A 17,356-nucleotide genomic window follows, 5' to 3' on the forward strand; every position below is an offset into this window, starting at 1 on the left:
AAGCGGAAATTTTGATTAAACAATCAAAATGGCACCACCGGACCCAGTGACGCAGATGAACACGTACAGATCGTACGTGACCATGTTGGCAGATCCTGTTTCGAAAGATGAATTGAAACTGAAAGCAGCTCAAGAATTGTCGGAGAATTTCGAGGTATCCGCTGATCGGTCACGCATTTAATTCATTCGTTTCTGCTCTTACTAAACTATTTAATGATCTTTGTTACGTAGGTCATCATGTGTTCCTCGCAATATCCGGCATTTCTTGACCACATGATGAAAATTTTTTTAAAGATACTTCAAGAGGGTGAACCACACTTCATCTCGGAGTACAACATTCAACAAGTTAGAAAGCTGATTTTAGAAATGATACACAGATTGCCTAGTAACGATTACCTGCGTCCTTACGTGAAACAGATTTTAAGCTTGATGTCGAAATTATTGGAAACCGATAACGAGGAGAACGTACTGGTCTGTCTGAGAATCATCATCGAGTTGCACAAACAGTACAAACCAACCTTTAATCCAGAAGTAAGGATCTTTTTCTAATTGTATCTACACGTGTCTGTAGCAGGATATTAATTCGATTGTATCGCACTTATAGATACAGTATTTTTTGCAATTCGTTAAATCGGTGTACAGTGAGTTACCAAAGAACTTGCCAAAAATATTTGAACCTAGGCCGCCGTTAAGGGTGAAAGATTTATCAGAAATTAATATAGACGCGCTGCTAAAGGAAACTTTCACAATCACGGCCATTCAAAGCGAGAAGAAAGCCGCAGACGGTACTGTCGTTACGGTGAGTATCGCTCGATATCATCAAATATTCTAGGGAAATATGAAAATAACGATAGCGACGACAATTTGTGTTCCAGTATAATCTTATTCCAAAGGCAGTACTGTCTTTGAAAGTGCTTCAAGAGTTACCAATTATCGTAGTACTTATGAACCAACTATACAAACAGAACGTGCACCAAGACGTATCGGATTTCATTCCTCTCGTTATAACAACGATAACGCTGCAGCCGAGTCCTCAACATCGTGCATCGCCTGGCTTTAACAAGGAAGTTTTCGTCGATTTCATGGGTGCTCAGATCAAGACTCTATCCTTTTTAGCGTACGTTATCAGGGTTTATCAAGACGTGGTATCCCAACATAGTTCGCTATTGGTGAAAGGTATTCTTGGACTGTTTACTTTGTGCCCGATGGAAGTAGCGCATTTGCGGAAAGAATTGGTGATCGCCTCGAGACATATATTGGCGACCGATCTTCGAAACAAATTTATACCGCACATGGAGTGTTTTTTCGATGAAGACATCTTCATTGGACGCGGTTGGACAACACACGAGAGTCTCAGGCCTTTAGCCTACTCCACGCTCGCTGATTTGGTTCATCATGTTAGATTATTGTTACCGTTGAGCGACGTTTCTAGAGCGGTACACCTGTATAGCAAGAATTTGCTCGATCAAAGTCTTCCAACAGCCGTGCAAATGGTATCCTGTAAGCTTCTGATGAACTTGGTAGACACGGTCAGACAGAGATCCGATGCTGAGAACAGTAACCAAGGTAGGGAACTGTTGATGCGCATTCTTTTGGTGTTCGTGTTGAAGTTCAAAACAATCGCGAAGATCTACATACCGATTCTTCGGAACAAGGCCAAGCAGATGACGCCTCCTGGTTTGGACGTCAAAACCGAAGACGTCAAGCCAGTTATCCCTGACCTGAACGATGACAAGGAGACAGGAAAATCAAAGTTTGGGTTTCCATCTTCTCAGGCTATGAGTTACAACGTGGCCGACTACAGAAACTTGGTGAAGAGTCTGGTGCACGGTGCTAAAGCTATTACAGCGAACTGTATAAATAGCAAGACCAGCGAGGTCACGCAGTCCAACCAATTTCAATCGAAAGAAACATTGGTTTACATTAAATTAGTCAAATGGGCATTGCCGGCGTTAGACATTTACACGATAGGTCCTCCAACGATTGGAGCGATCCCTCAACCGGGTAGGCCAGCACAGTCTCAAACTATAAGAACACGCGAAGAGAAGGAGGTGCTGGAGCTATTCGGGAACGTATTCACCCAGATGAATCCACAGACATTCCAGGAAATATTTTCGACTTCGATCGACTACATGGTCGAAAGAATCTTCAAAAATTGCGCGTTGCAAATCATCGGAAGTGCCTTTCTGTCTAGCCCCACGATATCGTCCACGTTCGCTACAATATTGGTAGAGTACTTATTGGAGAGAATGGGTGACATGGGTTCTAACGTGGAAAGAAGTAATTTATATTTGAGATTATTCAAACTCGTATTCGGCAGCGTGTCACTTTTCCCGGCCGATAACGAACATATGTTGAGGCCGCACTTGAATCAAATTGTCAATCGAGCCATAGAACTAGCCATGTCGGCTAAAGAACCTTATAATTACTTCCTCTTATTAAGAGCTCTATTCAGATCTATCGGAGGTGGTTCTCACGACCTTTTGTATCAGGAATTTTTACCGTTGCTGCCGAACATGTTGGAAGGCTTGAACCGATTGCAATCTGGTTTACATAGGCAGCACATGAAGGATCTTTTCGTCGAGTTATGTTTAACGGTTCCGGTAAGGCTTAGCTCTCTTCTGCCTTATCTTCCGATGCTGATGGATCCTTTGGTTTCCGCGTTGAACGGAAGTTATTGCTTAGTGAGTCAAGGCTTACGCACTTTGGAGCTGTGCGTGGACAATCTTCAACCTGATTTTCTGTACGAGCACATACAGCCGGTACGAGCCGATCTAATGCAAGCTCTTTGGAGAACCCTACACAATCCGACCGATCAGGCTCACGTAGCTTTCCGAGTGTTGGGAAAATTCGGCGGTGGAAATCGGAAAATGATGATTGAGCCACAGAAATTAGAATACAACGACCGAGAAACCAATTCACCGGCTGTCGTAGTCTACTTTCAAGAACCCACGAAACCCATCGATTTTCCTGTCGAGAAGGTTATCGAAACCGCTTTCAACGCTTTGAAATCGAACAACACCGATTCGTTTTATCGTAGACAATGTTGGGAAGTGATAAGCTGCTATTTAGCCGCTTCGCTTCGGTTAGACGACAACAACGCGATTCTTTATAAACTATTTATGCATCCTGCTTTCAAAGAAGGCAAAATTCCGCATCAGCAAGGTCCCCATTATAAATGTCCAGACGCTGTCGCGAGAAATGTTCAGCAAACCGCACTCACCGGATTATTCGTAGCCGCAGAAATTAAGGAGTTGAGACATTCCGTGTTAGGTACAGTCGTGTCGATCGTAAGGCACTACACTATGGTCGCGATTGCGCAGCAAGCTGGTCCATTTTGTCTAACCGGAAGACAGATTCGTATGCAGGGCCAGGATCCTCTGGTGTTGATCGATGCCCTGGCCGTCATCATGGGCCATGAAGAGAAAGAGTTGTACAAATCTGGTCATCTGGCTCTAGTTTTAATTCTCGAGACGGCAACCAATATTTTAGGTTCGAAAGAACGAGCCTGTCAACTACCTCTGATGGAATATCTAGCCGAAAAGATGTGTTCCCTCTGTTACGAGCGTGCTTGGTATGCGAAACTCGGTGGTTGTATAGCGATTAAGTTTCTTTTCGAACGAATGGCAACCAAGTGGGTGTTGAATCACTTGTTCGTGTTTCTCAAGGCTTTGATGTTCGTAATGATGGATTTAACGGAGGAAGTGTCAAACGGTGCTATAGACATGGCCAAGGCCAACCTGGAGAAAATGCTGAGGGTATGCGTAAATCCTGGCATCCAAGACGGAAACACTGAACTGATAGAAGCGCAGAATAAAAGTCTGTACGAGGTAACCCACGAGCTTGTGAGACAGGTTACTTCCCCTCACACTTTGGTACGAGAACAGGCTATGGCTTCGTTGCGATTGCTCGCTGAGATACAAAACAAAACCGTAACGGAAGTAATGGAACCGCACAAAGAAGTTTTGGCTGACATGATTCCTCCGAAGAAACATTTGCTCAGACATCAACCGGCGAACGCTCAAATCGGTCTCATGGATGGAAATACGTTTTGTACCACGTTGAATCCTCGTCTTTTCACCATCGATTTGACGGTCATGGAGCACAAAGTTTTCTTTCAGGAATTGTTGGCTCTCAGCGAGGCGGAAGATGCGAATCTCAACAAACTACCTTGCTACAAATCTGTCTCGAATCTCATACCTTTGAGAAAATCGGCGTTGAGAGCGCTTGCCGCTTGTCATTACATCGTGGCATGTCGAGAAAAAATTTTTGGGGTTCTCTACAAAGCTTTGGAGAAACCGAACGCGGAATTACAAGAAGCGGCTTTCGAATGCATGCAAAAGTTCATCGCTGGCTACCAAATCGATATGGAGTCCGTCCACGCGATCATGCGACCAATGCTCCTAACTTTGGGCGATCATAGGAATTTGAGTCTGAACTGCGTAAAACGACTGTCGTATTTGACTCAACTGTTCCCTAGTACTTTCAGTATTACGCTTTGCGAGCAGTTGTTACAGCATTTGAAGAAGCTTTTGGAAAATTTGATACAAGCACACAAAGGTATATCGAAATCCGGCGAAAATGAACAGAAAATTGCTACTATTATAGGGATATTTCACGAAATTCCTGCGGCTACTCCAAAATTCATCGACGTTCTTTGCAGACTCGTCTTGCAAACAGAAAAATCACTTATGGTCGAAGTATCCAGTCCATTTCGCATTCCTTTGATGAAATTTTTGTTACGATACCCCACAGAAACTCTGAATCTGTTTCTACACGATAATAATATTAAAGATCAGCAGTGGAGTAGGTATTTGGAATTCCTTATTAAACAAAAAGAAGGGAAACCGATTCGTGACGTGTTGCACAATAGTACAGCGAGATTAATAACGATGTTGCTCGCGCATTCACAGACCAACTCGAATTTGACACACAACGAGAAGAGCGAACTTCAGCATCAAGCGATCAAGATCATTTCCATTCTGATCAAATTCGACGAGCAATGGTTATCGACGCAGACACAGCTGGTAGGTGCACTGAAGCAGATTTGGTGCAACGACGAATATCAGGCATTGCACAAAAAAGTCGAAAGCGTAGATTATTGTCATTGGAAGGAACCGAAGTTGATCGTGAAGATCCTGTTGCATTATTTCCGTCATCATCCAAACGATATCGATCTTCTTTTTCAATTATTACGAGCTACGTGCGACAGATTTATTCCTGATTTTCAGTTCTTACGAGACTTCTTGGAGCACACCGTAGCACAAGAGTATACCGTTGAATGGAAACGAAGCGCCTTCTTTAGATTCGTCGATCACTTTCCTACGAACAATTTATCGCAAGAGTTGAAAGCGAACGTATTGCAGTTAATCATCATCCCCTGTTTCGCCGTGAGCTTCGAAAGAGGAGAAGGCACGAAATTGGTCGGTGGTGCACCGATGCCTTATCAAGACAACCCAGAGAACGTTGTCTCCGTGTTCATCAGCAAAATAATCGATCCTGACAATCCTTTCGGTTCGGCCGACTGCGTTCGCATCTCTTTGCTTCAATTTTCGTGTTTGTTAGTCGAGCAAGCGTCTCAACATATTCACGACGTCAGTAACAAGAGACAGGGTAATAAATTACGTAGACTGATGACTTTCGCTTGGCCCTGTCTTCTGGGCAAAAACTGCGTCGATCCAACTACTAGATACCACGGTCACTTGCTCCTCAGTCACATAATTGCTAAATTCGCTATTCATAAGAGGATAGTTTTGCAAGTTTTTCACAGTTTACTGAAGGCACACGCGTTGGATGCGAGAAACGTCGTGAGACAGGCACTGGAGATCTTAACTCCGGCCATGCCTGTGAGAATGGAGGACGGTAACACGATGCTGACGCACTGGACGAAGAAAATCATCGTGGAGGAAGGACATTCCATGCAACAATTATTTCATATTCTACAATTGGTCGTGAGGCATTACAAAGTGTACTATCCTGTCAGGCACCACTTGGTTCAACACATAGTGAACTCTATTCAAAGATTAGGATTCAGTCCTACCGCCACGATAGAACACAGGCGATTAGCCGTAGAATTGGCAGAAGTGATCATCAAGTGGGAGCTGCACAGAATCAAAGACGAAGCCGAAAACGCGGAATCCGGTGGCAACAAAGGAACGATGGGATCCGTAAAACGACCGATGAGCGAAGATCCAATGGGACCCAAACGTATGACTACCCAAGGAGCCACGGGTAGCTCCACAGTTCCCGTAATTATGCCCAGAATAGAACCAGGTTCCACGAAACCCATCGAACGCGCTCATGCCGACGCGATTCTAAATTTTCTGCTTCGATTAGCTTGTCAGGTGAACGACGTTACGACGATTCATGGTAATCCTGGAGAACAGTTGTCCAGAAGATGCGTAGCCCTGTTGAAGATGGCTCTGAAACCTGATGTTTGGCCACAATCCTGCGATCTTAAATTAGCGTGGTTAGACAAAGTGTTGGCTAGCGTGGACAGTGCTCAACCGAACTACGGCAACATTTCTACGGCTTTGGAAGTGTTAACGTTCCTGCTTGGCGTGATGAAGAGGGAACAAATTCTAGCCGGCTTTAAACCTTTACAACGCGGAATCGGAGCTTGCATCGCGAGCAGTAATACCAAAGTTATTCGTTTGGTTCATGGACTGCTGTCTCGTTTGATGACCATTTTCCCAGCAGAACCGACTTCGTCCACTGTGGCTTCCAAGTACGAGGAGCTGGATACCTTGTACACCACCGTTGGCAAATTTATAGTCGACGGATTGGCAACGTACGAGAAGAATACCACAGCCTCTCCGAGTTCGTTGTTCGGAACGCTGATGATGCTGAAAGCTGCCTGCACGAACAATCAAAGTTACATCGATCGATTGATCACTCCGTTCATGAGGGTTCTTCACAGAATGGCCAAAGATCACTTGCACTCTACTCAAACAGAGGCCAATCCGGTTGGCAGTGAACTGTTGATTCTGAGTTTAGATCTTGTAAAGAATCGAGTGGTAGTAATGGGAGGGGAGATGAGAAAATCGTTCATAGGCTCGATTTTGGTTGGACTGATCGAGAAAACGCAAGACATAAAAGTGATGAAAGCGATCACGAAGATGCTCGAAGAGTGGATGAAGAACAAGAATCCTATTGCGATGAACCAAGCGCCTAGTTTGAGAGAGAAATCGATCTTACTAGTTAAAATGATGCAGTACGTCGAGAAACGTTTTCCCGATGATTTAGAACTGAACAGACAATTTTTGGAACTCGTTAATTTCATCTACAGAGACGAAGCTTTAAAATCGTCCGAATTAACTTCGAAATTGGAGCCAGCATTTCTTTCGGGTCTGAGGTGTGTTCAGCCTCAAATACGAGCGAAATTTTTTGAAGTATTCGATGGATCGATGAGGAGACGTCTTCACGATAGACTTCTATACATTATTTGCAGCCAAAGCTGGGACGCGATCGGTCCGCACTATTGGATCAAACAGTGCATCGAATTGCTCCTCGTTACCGCGAACTCGACCACCCAAATACAAATGTCCAATCAGGACACCTTATTGCCGAGCGTAACGTCCGTGATAAATATGGCAGACAGTGAAGAGCACAAAAACTTCATGATATACAGTTCCGTAAAGGAAGAACCTCAGGATATTTCCGAAACAACCGATGTAAAAGACGAAATTCTAGACATGGATTTATCCAACGTGGATTCGACCACCGTACCCGAAGAAATTATCACTACTGGAAAAGCCACGTTGACGCAGTTGATCGCGAAACAAGGGGAATTCATAGACTACGCCAAGAAAATCAGAACAGAACAATTACTATTGGCCGCGGCGCAACTTTGCCACATGGACACAAACTTGGCTGAACGCGTTTGGTTGGACACTTTCCCACGCATCTGGAGCATCCTGGATGAACATCAACACAATACATTAATCGCGGAGGTAGTGCCGTTTATCTGTAGCGGTACGCATGTCATTCAAAAAGATTGCCATCCAAGCGCGATCGCCACGTTCGTCGAAGCGATATCTCATTGTAATCCTCCGGTGCCAATGCGGCCAGCCTTGATGAAGTACTTGGGTAGATCTCATAATCTCTGGCACAGAATGACCTTGAGTTTGGAGCAAATGGCTTTTGACAATGGAAATAATCAGTTCAAGGTGAAAAGGGAGTCCGATTGCTACGATTTCGAGCCCGACAACAGTCCTCATGCCGAAATTCTGGACTCGTTGTCGGACATGTACTCTTTGCTATGCGAGGAGGACATGTGGTCCGGCCTCTGGCAGAAACATGCTCATTACAAGGAAACTTTGCAAGCTACCGCTCTCGAGCAGCAAGGATTTTTCGAACAAGCACAAGGAGCTTACGACGTGGCGATGACAAAGTTTAAGCAAGACTACGTGTCCACTCCGGCTCCTTTCAAGATACAACGCGAAGCTATGCTTTGGGAACAACATTGGATAAGGTGCGCGAAGGAATTGAACCAGTGGGACTTATTACTGGACTATGGTAGTAAAAAAGCAGAAAAGAATCCGTTTTTGATTCTGGAAAGTTCTTGGCGCATTCCCAATTGGACATTGATGAAAGAAGCTCTCGCTCAGGTAGAGCATAATTGTCCAAAGGAAATGGCCTGGAAGGTAAAACATATTTATTCAGTTTTATTGTTTAAACAAGTTTGTACAATATTCTGCATGTTCAAATACAAAATTTTCACAGGTGAACTTGTATCGTGGCTTCTTGGCGATATGCAACAGCGAGGATCAACACTTGAACGCGGTTGAACGATACGTGGAATTAGCATCCGGCCTCTGTATGCGCGAATGGCGCAGATTACCTCATATCGTGAGTCACGTACACTTACCGTTGCTTCAAGCTGCCCAGCAGATCATGGAACTGCAAGAGGCGATGCAAATTCATCAAGGACTATTGCATGGAAGAAGTACGTCGTTGCACGACATGAAAGCTATCGTAAAAACCTGGAGAAATCGGTTGCCCGTAATAGCCGACGATTTGAGTCACTGGTCGGACATTTTCACTTGGCGACAACATCATTATACCTTCATTTCGAGTCATTACGATTCTCAGCAAGATCAAACGACTAATCATTCGATGCTTGGCGTTCATGCGTCCGTCCAAGCGATCATACACTTTGGTAAAATAGCCAGGAAGCATAATCTTTGCGGCGTATGCTTGGATTCTTTGTCTAGGATCTACACGATACCCAGCGTTCCTATAGTGGACTGTTTCCAGAAGATCAGGCAGCAGGTTAAGTGTTACTTGCAAATGGCATCAGTCAGTGGCAAGAATGAATTGCAAGAAGGCCTGGAAGTGATCGAGTCCACGAACCTTCGATACTTTACCAAGGAAATGACCGCCGAATTCTATGCGTTGAAAGGTATGCTGTTGTCGCAGATAGGTCGATCCGATGACGCCAATAAAGCCTTCTCAGCTGCTGTTCAACTACACGACACTCTGGTAAAAGCTTGGGCACTATGGGGCGATTACTTGGAACACATCTTTACTCGCGATGCTCGTCAGATATCAATTGGAATCTCAGCGATAACCTGTTTCCTTCACGCGTGCAGACATCAAAATGAGTCCAAGTCTAGAAAGTATTTAGCGAAAGTATTGTGGTTACTCACCTACGACGACGACAAATCTTCCTTGATGGAGGCTGTTGATAAATACGCCGTGGGTGTTCCACCCATTCAATGGCTACCATGGATACCTCAACTGTTGATGTGTTTGGTCAGACACGAGGGCAACGTAATTCTGAATTTATTGAGTCAAGTTGGGAGAATGTTCCCGCAAGCCGTTTACTTCTCTATCAGAACTTTGTATCTGACGCTGAAGATCGAGCAACGAGAGAGATACAAGAGCGCGGAATTGGCTGCTGGAAAGAATCAAGAAGGCGTGGAAGGCCGTGGTGCTGCTGGAAATGTGCAGCAGCAAGGAGTACCTGAAACGGGACCAATTCGAGCTACGCCGCCAATGTGGAGATGCTCGAAAATCATGCATATGCAAAGAGACATTCATCCTACTATTTTGTCTAGCTTGGAGGGAATCGTAGATCAGGTTAGTGTGTATAAGTTACTATTTTCTTTCTCCAATAATCTGTGTTCAACGTAAAATGCTATCGTATCGATATTGGTAGATGGTGTGGTTCCGAGAAACGTGGTACGAAGAAGTCCTGAGGCAATTGAGACAAGGCCTAGCCAAGTGTTACGCGATAGCTTTTGAAAATCGTGGTGCAGTGAGCGAAGCAACCATAACTCCGCACACACTGAACTTCGTGAAGAAGCTGGTGTCGACGTTTGGCATAGGAATTGGTGAGTTCAAATAGAAGGTTGTTCGAATCTTTACTCTGTAAGAGAAATCGATTAAGACGAGTTTTCTAAATCGTAGAAAATATATCCTCGTCTCAAAATGTGAACAACACGTTTGGCTCAGCGGCTTCAGAATCCTTGGCGCGCAGGGCTCAAGCTACCGTTCAGGATCCCGTCTTCCAGAAAATGAAAGGACAATTCACCAGCGATTTCGATTTCACCGTACCTGGAGCAAGGTTGCTTCACAATCTGATCAGCAAACTTAAAAAATGGATCAAGATTCTCGAGGGAAAGACTAAGCAATTACCAAAGTAAGAATCGTTTCTTGGAAAATTTATAACATCTAATGTTCAATTTTTGTAACGAATTAAACATTTTTGACAGGTCCTTCTTGATCGAGGAAAAGTGTCGATTCCTGAGTAATTTTAGTCTAAAGACTGCCGAGGTGGAACTTCCGGGCGAATTTCTATTACCTAAACATTCTCACTACTACGTCAGGATAGCCAGGTTCATGCCAAGAGTCGAAGTTGTTCAACGACACAATACCGCAGCCAGGAGGTTACGTATTCGCGGTCACAATGGTCGTCTGTATCCTTACTTGGTCGTGAACGATGCCGGACTCGGTGATGCAAGACGAGAAGAGCGTGTTCTACAATTGTTACGAATGTTGAATCACTATTTAGCAAAGCAGAAAGAAACTTCCAGACGATTTTTGCACTTTACCGTACCTCGAGTTGTCGCGGTTTCGCCGCAAATGAGGCTAGTCGAGGATAACCCAGCTTCCGTTTCTCTGTTGGACATATACAAGCAAGGTTGCGCGAAATTAGGTATAGAACATGACGCGCCTATCGCTAGATATTACGATAGGCTAGCAACGGTGCAAGCGAGAGGAGCGCAAGCGAGTCATCAGGTATTAAGAGACATACTTAAAGAGGTACAAACGACGATGGTTTCCAAGACTATGTTGAAAGATTGGGCGGTGAAAACTTTCCCAGGTGCAACTGATTACTGGACCTTTAGAAAAATGGTAAAATTACATGCAACCATATACCAAAGTATAATTACTTTTCGTTCAATGTAGTAATTGTTTCGTTTATTACTGTTTAACAGTTTACCCTGCAATTATCTTTGGCTTGCTTCGCGGAGTATGTACTTCATCTGACCAGATTAAACCCTGATATGATGTACGTGCATCAGGATTCGGGACTCATCAACATCGCTTACTTCAAGTTCGACGTTGACGACACATCCGGTGAGCTAGATGCCAACAGACCAGTACCGTTCCGATTGACTCCGAATATTCTTGAATTCCTCACGAGTACAGGTTCGTATAATTGGTATTAATTGTACGATGACTAAATATAGTTCGGTATTTAAAAAAAAATTATCTTTACCAGGTGTCTCTGGGCCATTGACTGCCAGTGCCATTGCCACGGCACGATGCCTAGTGCAACCGTCCTTCAAAGTACATACGATCCTCCGTGCGATCTTACGAGACGAAGTAATCGCGGATCACAACAAGAAACAGGAAGATGCAGAGAATGCGTCTCAAACTCCGACAGACATGAAAGGCGAACTTCTGATAACGATGGTTACCCGTGCGGTGAACGCGATCGTTGGCAGACTTAATTCTTTGGCCAACTTCGATGGGACCGACAGTAAAGTTAGTACACTCGTTGCTGCGGCCAACAGTCACGATAACCTGTGCAGAATGGACCCGTCTTGGCATCCGTGGCTATAGACGCGTTTTCAGATAGGCCTACTTGTGCTTCCAATAGAAATTAAATGCAGGGAACATCGATGGGCGTGGATGATTTCGTTTGGAGAACAACTACGAGCATCGATATTCCCTGGACTTTGGATCTCTTGATACACACAGCTTTCATTTCAGATCAAATGCTTCGTTCTTGTGTAATTTCAGTCGGAAAGAATGATTGTAATTCGTGTAAATATTACGTGAAAACGTTAGGGATCGTTTGCAAGGGACGTTTCCAAGATCGAAGAGGGAATGAAATTGTTCGATTAAACGTTTCTTGCGTCGAAAAATTTCGATCGTTTATTCTCGACCTGTTTATACCGTGTAAAAATTCTCGTTTCGAGAATACTCTATTGTATCATTTACTGTACATATTTTTAAATGTAAGCGTTATTTATAGCGATTTGTCAGAAAGTGTTTATAAAGTGAAAGAAAAGAGAGAAAAAATGCGAGAGAGCGAGAGAGAGAAAGAGAAATAAACTATGTAAAGTAATTACCTTTTCTGAATTCGGCTGTTTCGTTCTTTATATTCCTCGATAAATCAGTCGAAACGAAGAAGAAAACATTAAAATTGAGTTCGTATTAAATTCATATATTTTAAAATAATTATACAATCGAATGTCTCGCTATCGTGTACACCTGTTTTCCTCCTATAAAAAGAATTGTTCGTCCAAAGAAAAAGGCGCCCCGTGTCTTTGACGCGCCGTTACTAATTATTTAGTAGGTTTCAGATTGATATTTCGTAGCATGCACAAATCTCGTGCCGTTGCCTTCCTACCAGCTGCTGTCTGAATATCGTAAAATCTTAATAAAATGTCAGTCGTGAACAATTCAGGCAGTGCTTTGAGAAGACAAGGTACCTACAACATAATCGCAATCATAAAAATATTTTACTCTTCTAGCATCACACGATAGAAAAAATAATGGCTCACCAATGTTTGTGGCATTCCTTGCAATACAATGCGAGTTCTGTCTTTCCCACATTGTACCATCAGACGTAAAAATTGAAGTATAAAATGAGTTTGTTGTGATACCTCGCCGTCCCTACCAGCTAAAAACGTGAATATCGTAAATAATCCGTTCAAGGAAGAGAGAAGAGGATCCCTCAATACCACCGATTTCTGGCCATTGGTTGATCCTTGAGATTGCGGACTCTGGGAACCAAATATAGGATTCGAGTCGCCTGCTTCGTTTAGCCTCAGAATTTTATTTGCTGGGACGCCCAAAGCATCCAGCTCGTCCGCATCCAAATCACGTCGTACTCGTTTTCTATTGTTTCCGCGACACGGGTTCGAATTGTTGTATTCTAACGTAGAAAATATACAGTACACGCACAGCTTCGCTAACACCGAGGACTGTGGTTCGACTAATTCTTCGCTTCTACAAGAACATTTAAAATCATTGAAAGATAAATAATTTAAAAGAAATTTAAGAAGAATGAAACTTACTGCAATGAGTTGTATAAATATTGTGGAATGATATGATTGATGAGATCTAATGTACAGTTCTCGATGTCGAGATGAAAAATAGCGAACGCTAAGTCTACGGCTTGGTCCAGTTCTTCCTGATAACGATACTTCAACACCTCCTTCACTATGTTCGACACGAACCATAACGAGCCACCAGTGTTTAATAAGGATTCTAAAGATTGTGTCGCCTGAATATTTATCCATCCCCGTTGATTTATATTTTTCCATACAGTTTCCAACTGTTCCAGTATTGGTTGCCTCGAGATAATGCTAACGATAAACAGAAAAAGAAACATTAAATAACTAAAATATAAATCAATGGAACTCTGCAAAGCTATACGAAATACCTATGCGACATCGAAAGTACTTTCGTTTTCGACTGAGTCGGAGGATGTACATCGTACTGCATTTTACGAATGATTTGAGACATCAAACTGGATCTAAAAAGTAATTACAGTAATCGTAACTCAATACCGACCAAAACGCTAACTTTCATAATACCAACCGCTCTTTGAGGTTGTCCTGCATTTCGTCGCCAGGAAGAGGAGTCAAAAAGTGTTGGACCATGTTCATGGGTTTCAAAAGAGCATCTTGGTGCGTAATGCTCATATACGCGCATAGCCAAGCAGCCGCACAAACGGGCAAACAGCAGGCAGTTGCACGTAGGCCGTCTAAAGCTCTCTTAACATCGCCAGCGCCAAGCACATCGCTTTCCCACGCGCAGAGAAGCTCTTTCACGGCACCCATCGCCGATTGACACGCGATGTGCCATTTAATATTGCTAGATTTAAAATCAGGATCCGGAGAATTGATTTGTGCCAGTAACGCATCCACCCTTGCAGGGTCAATGTTCTGTAACATTTTTTGGGGTGACTTTGGTTGGTTCCGTTCAGGCATGCATTCGCGCACCCATTGCTCGAAAAACGAGTCTCCTCCTCCTTCTTCCAACACGGCATCAGATCCATACGTTTGCACTATAGAACACAGCATGAGGAATGATACATCGAACAACATTGCTCTTGTCGCGGCAGTCTTTGGTTGAACAGGTTCATTTATTTGTTTGCTACACTCATTGAATTTAATTAGTTTTGTAACGAAGGTTTTCAGTTTTCCCTCTACAGTGGCCACAGCCAACATCAGCTCAAAGCTCTTTCCAGACAGAACTTGATACAACATGCTCAGCAACGCTTCGTGTATTTTCGTGTAATCGGCGTTCAAAGTTTTCAAGATTCCGGATAATGTTGGCTCCGCTCGAACGATTACTTTTGGAATGGAAGGTGTGGACGTAGAAGACTCCAGCTTTTGTAAACTCGCTGTGACACCCTCCCTTCTGCTGCTCAATTGTTTCGCTTGTTTTTCCGTGACTAAACTAACTTTTTGTAAAGCATTTAGTAAACATTCTACGCTATTGCAGGAACACGCCGTATCCATTATATCAAGAAGAGGCGTGAATTGAAGCAGAAATTCAAACGCATCTAAAATGTCCTGAGAATATTCCGATTTATCATCCCCGTTTGAATGAGCCATATGCAGCTCTTTCAATATTAGAGGTACTTTCAGGAACGTGAAAGCACCCCACTGGGATTCTTTGAACGTTCCTGCAACGTTATGCAGGCACATCAAACAGGCACGAATGATTTCGCAGTATAGTCTCGCGTTCGTGTAATTCTTTAGTCTTTGAACCATTAACATTTGATTAACAAACACAGCCGTTTCCGTGCTAGGATTCAGCAACACTTGAACCGCGAATAAAGGTTGCAGGCAGTGTGTTATAGATTCCATTTGCGTCATTTCAGGAGACAGAGTTAGGCAATCGATTTCCAAATTGCACAGCTTCTTCAGAGAGTCTTCTATCGGTACCGAAGACTTTAAACTACTAGTTTTTAACAATGTTTCGATTTCTTGACACTTTTTCACGACTTCTACGTACAAATCCTTATCGTCGTATTTGGCTAAGTACATCATGGCGCAAAGAAAATCAGAACTGAGCATCTGTTTCAATATGCTGGCAGGTTTGTCCATCAATTCGGTCGGTTGCGGAGTTAACGGACTATTCTGCGGCATTTTCGTTAAAGCGTGCAAGTAACACTGTAACAACCAATGCACAATGGATAACACTGCTGCAGCCAAAAGATCTTCTTCAGGTTTACCACGACACGTTATTCCTATCTGAATAGATTCTAAAAATTCTAGTAAACTTAAAATACAATGTGGCTTGTGAAAAGCATCGTATTTACTTATTCTTTGAAGTACAGCAGCATAGGAGACCAACTGAAAAATATATTTATACTCATGAATATTATAAGAGATACTGGAAATTAATTTACAAGCTATGCGTACCTGAGAACTTAGAGAATGTTTCAAATATGATAGTACTAACTGATTTGGACCAAGTCCTACCAATGCCTGCTGCAATATACAGTCTGCTAAATTATATACATCTCCGCTAACACCTCTTGGTAAAATCTGAAAGAAAATGATAGAAATGTCATTGACAGTTGTTCAAGAAATATTTCTATAGTAAAATCATTACTCACCGTTTTAATATTAATACCCCATTGTAGATCACTCCAACGTTCTCTCCATGCCCTTAACAAAAGAGCTTTTAAACTGCTGGTTTTACTAGTAACTTTAGTCTCCATAGCCGATGTCAGGAGATTACACATAATTTCTTCTACTTAAGTAAAGTCTGCAAAACATAGCAACATTCAACATTTTTGTGAAACAATAACTCGTGTAAAAGACTATAAAAATTGCTTCTCAACAAATAAATTAATTGTATACAATATGACTTTAACACAGTATATAACCTCACAAATACTTCAAGAATACAAGGAATTGTGCTCACTTAAGAAGAGAGAGCCAAGAAAAATTGTTAGCCTTTCAGTTTAAGCAATCATTTTGCCTACCTCATTTCAGAGAAATATAATTATTTAATAAATTACTATAATTTGCATATTTTTGGTACAGCTCGAGCTTGCAACCTTTTCACAGCGGCCATGATCAGCGCCATGGTGTGACTGATTTGAAAATATTTCAAACAAGCCGCGATACGTGCCGGCAAGCGTCAAACGAATAATCGATACTTGTATCGTTTTACGTATCGTTTGCAATAGTTAAATTACAAATGTTCATCTACAAATAACCAAAGTACATCTCGACAAAACTCCTAACAAAATTATTATGAAACATGTTTTAATCAAAACCTTTTTCTGTTAAAATCTATTGAAATTCACATGTCAATTACTATCATTTATCATGAACAACCACCTCCAACTATAATTCCAAACGTTCAAAGGTTAAAAATAAATGTATTTGTAACAAAACGAAAATTTACGTTACGCTCTATTTGAAACAGTTTTATCAATGAAAAGATGGGTGTCTGTACGAGAAGAAGCTTAGCAACTGGAGTTTCATTCTACGCTTGGAGAGGATGGAGCTTTTTAACTTTTATTGGACTACTCGTGGGAATTGGACTGTTTTATTACCATTACATTCATGTACGTGTATTTACCCTCCAATAACGCGAAAAGTTTTTACCGTATCTGATATATTACAGAAAGGCTCATGAATGAATAATAACGATTCCATTCCAAACCTGACTGTGCTCAAAGGGAGGAAGGTTTATGACCTAATCCTTTTTATGACTCGGATTAGGGGGCCGTGCATTCCAACTTAAACTTCGATTCAAATGTTATGCTGTAAACGATCGACAAATAAAGGAACACCTGTTTATATATTGTTTACAAAACTCAATTTCATGTTTCACGTGCATCTTGATGTAAAGAGAAGCGCAA

General features: G+C 42.5%; 2 protein-coding genes across 4 annotated transcripts; one reads left to right on the forward strand and one right to left on the reverse strand.

Annotated features, from left to right (window-relative positions):
* Window positions 1-21: 21 nt before the first annotated feature.
* On the forward strand, window positions 22-17,296 carry Nipped-A (Transcription-associated protein Nipped-A). 2 transcript variants are annotated; one of them, XM_003702910.3, is made up of 12 exons: window positions 22-154; window positions 232-531; window positions 605-799; window positions 876-8,645; window positions 8,725-10,083; window positions 10,163-10,337; window positions 10,414-10,645; window positions 10,719-11,361; window positions 11,445-11,658; window positions 11,732-16,857; window positions 16,918-17,059; window positions 17,119-17,296. In XM_003702910.3, the coding sequence occupies exons 1-10, from the start codon at window positions 29-31 to the stop codon at window positions 12,073-12,075; spliced, it is 11,358 nt and encodes a 3,785-aa protein (XP_003702958.1). In that variant the 5' UTR covers window positions 22-28; the 3' UTR covers window positions 12,076-16,857; window positions 16,918-17,059; window positions 17,119-17,296. The 2 variants fall into 2 exon arrangements, with proteins under 2 accessions (XP_003702958.1, XP_012139337.1); XM_012283947.2 differs by having other exon boundaries at window positions 29-154; window positions 295-531.
* MED24 (mediator complex subunit 24) lies at window positions 12,662-16,231 on the reverse strand. 2 transcript variants are annotated; one of them, XR_013039113.1, is made up of 8 exons: window positions 16,097-16,231; window positions 15,900-16,025; window positions 14,065-15,830; window positions 13,907-13,999; window positions 13,539-13,829; window positions 13,203-13,470; window positions 13,023-13,141; window positions 12,785-12,950 (listed from the first exon to the last, which is right to left on the reverse strand). XR_013039113.1 is itself a non-coding variant. In XM_003702826.3 (7 exons), exons 1-7 carry the CDS (start codon window positions 16,223-16,225, stop codon window positions 12,804-12,806), a joined length of 3,000 nt encoding a protein of 999 aa, XP_003702874.1. In that variant the 5' UTR covers window positions 16,226-16,231; the 3' UTR covers window positions 12,662-12,803. The 2 variants fall into 2 exon arrangements, 1 of the variants encoding a protein (XP_003702874.1); XM_003702826.3 differs by having other exon boundaries at window positions 12,662-12,950; window positions 13,023-13,470.
* Window positions 17,297-17,356: the final 60 nt, after the last annotated feature.

Source organism: Megachile rotundata, chromosome 8, assembly GCF_050947335.1.
Source record: "Megachile rotundata isolate GNS110a chromosome 8, iyMegRotu1, whole genome shotgun sequence".
In the NCBI taxonomy this organism is placed as follows: Eukaryota; Metazoa; Arthropoda; class Insecta; order Hymenoptera; family Megachilidae; genus Megachile; species Megachile rotundata.

Coding starts and splice junctions, on each gene's coding strand:
- Nipped-A (XM_003702910.3), top strand. CDS start 29: ATGGCACCACCGGACCCAGTGACGCAGATGAACACGTACAGATCGTAC. Junction 10,338..10,413: donor GACGTTTGGCATAGGAATTG/GTGAGTTCAAAT, acceptor TCTAAATCGTAG/AAAATATATCCTCGTCTCAA. Junction 11,362..11,444: donor ACTGGACCTTTAGAAAAATG/GTAAAATTACAT, acceptor ACTGTTTAACAG/TTTACCCTGCAATTATCTTT.
- MED24 (XM_003702826.3), bottom strand. CDS start 16,225: ATGTGTAATCTCCTGACATCGGCTATGGAGACTAAAGTTACTAGTAAA. Junction 16,026..16,096: donor GGGGTATTAATATTAAAACG/GTGAGTAATGAT, acceptor ATTTTCTTTCAG/ATTTTACCAAGAGGTGTTAG. Junction 14,000..14,064: donor CAGGACAACCTCAAAGAGCG/GTTGGTATTATG, acceptor ATTACTTTTTAG/ATCCAGTTTGATGTCTCAAA.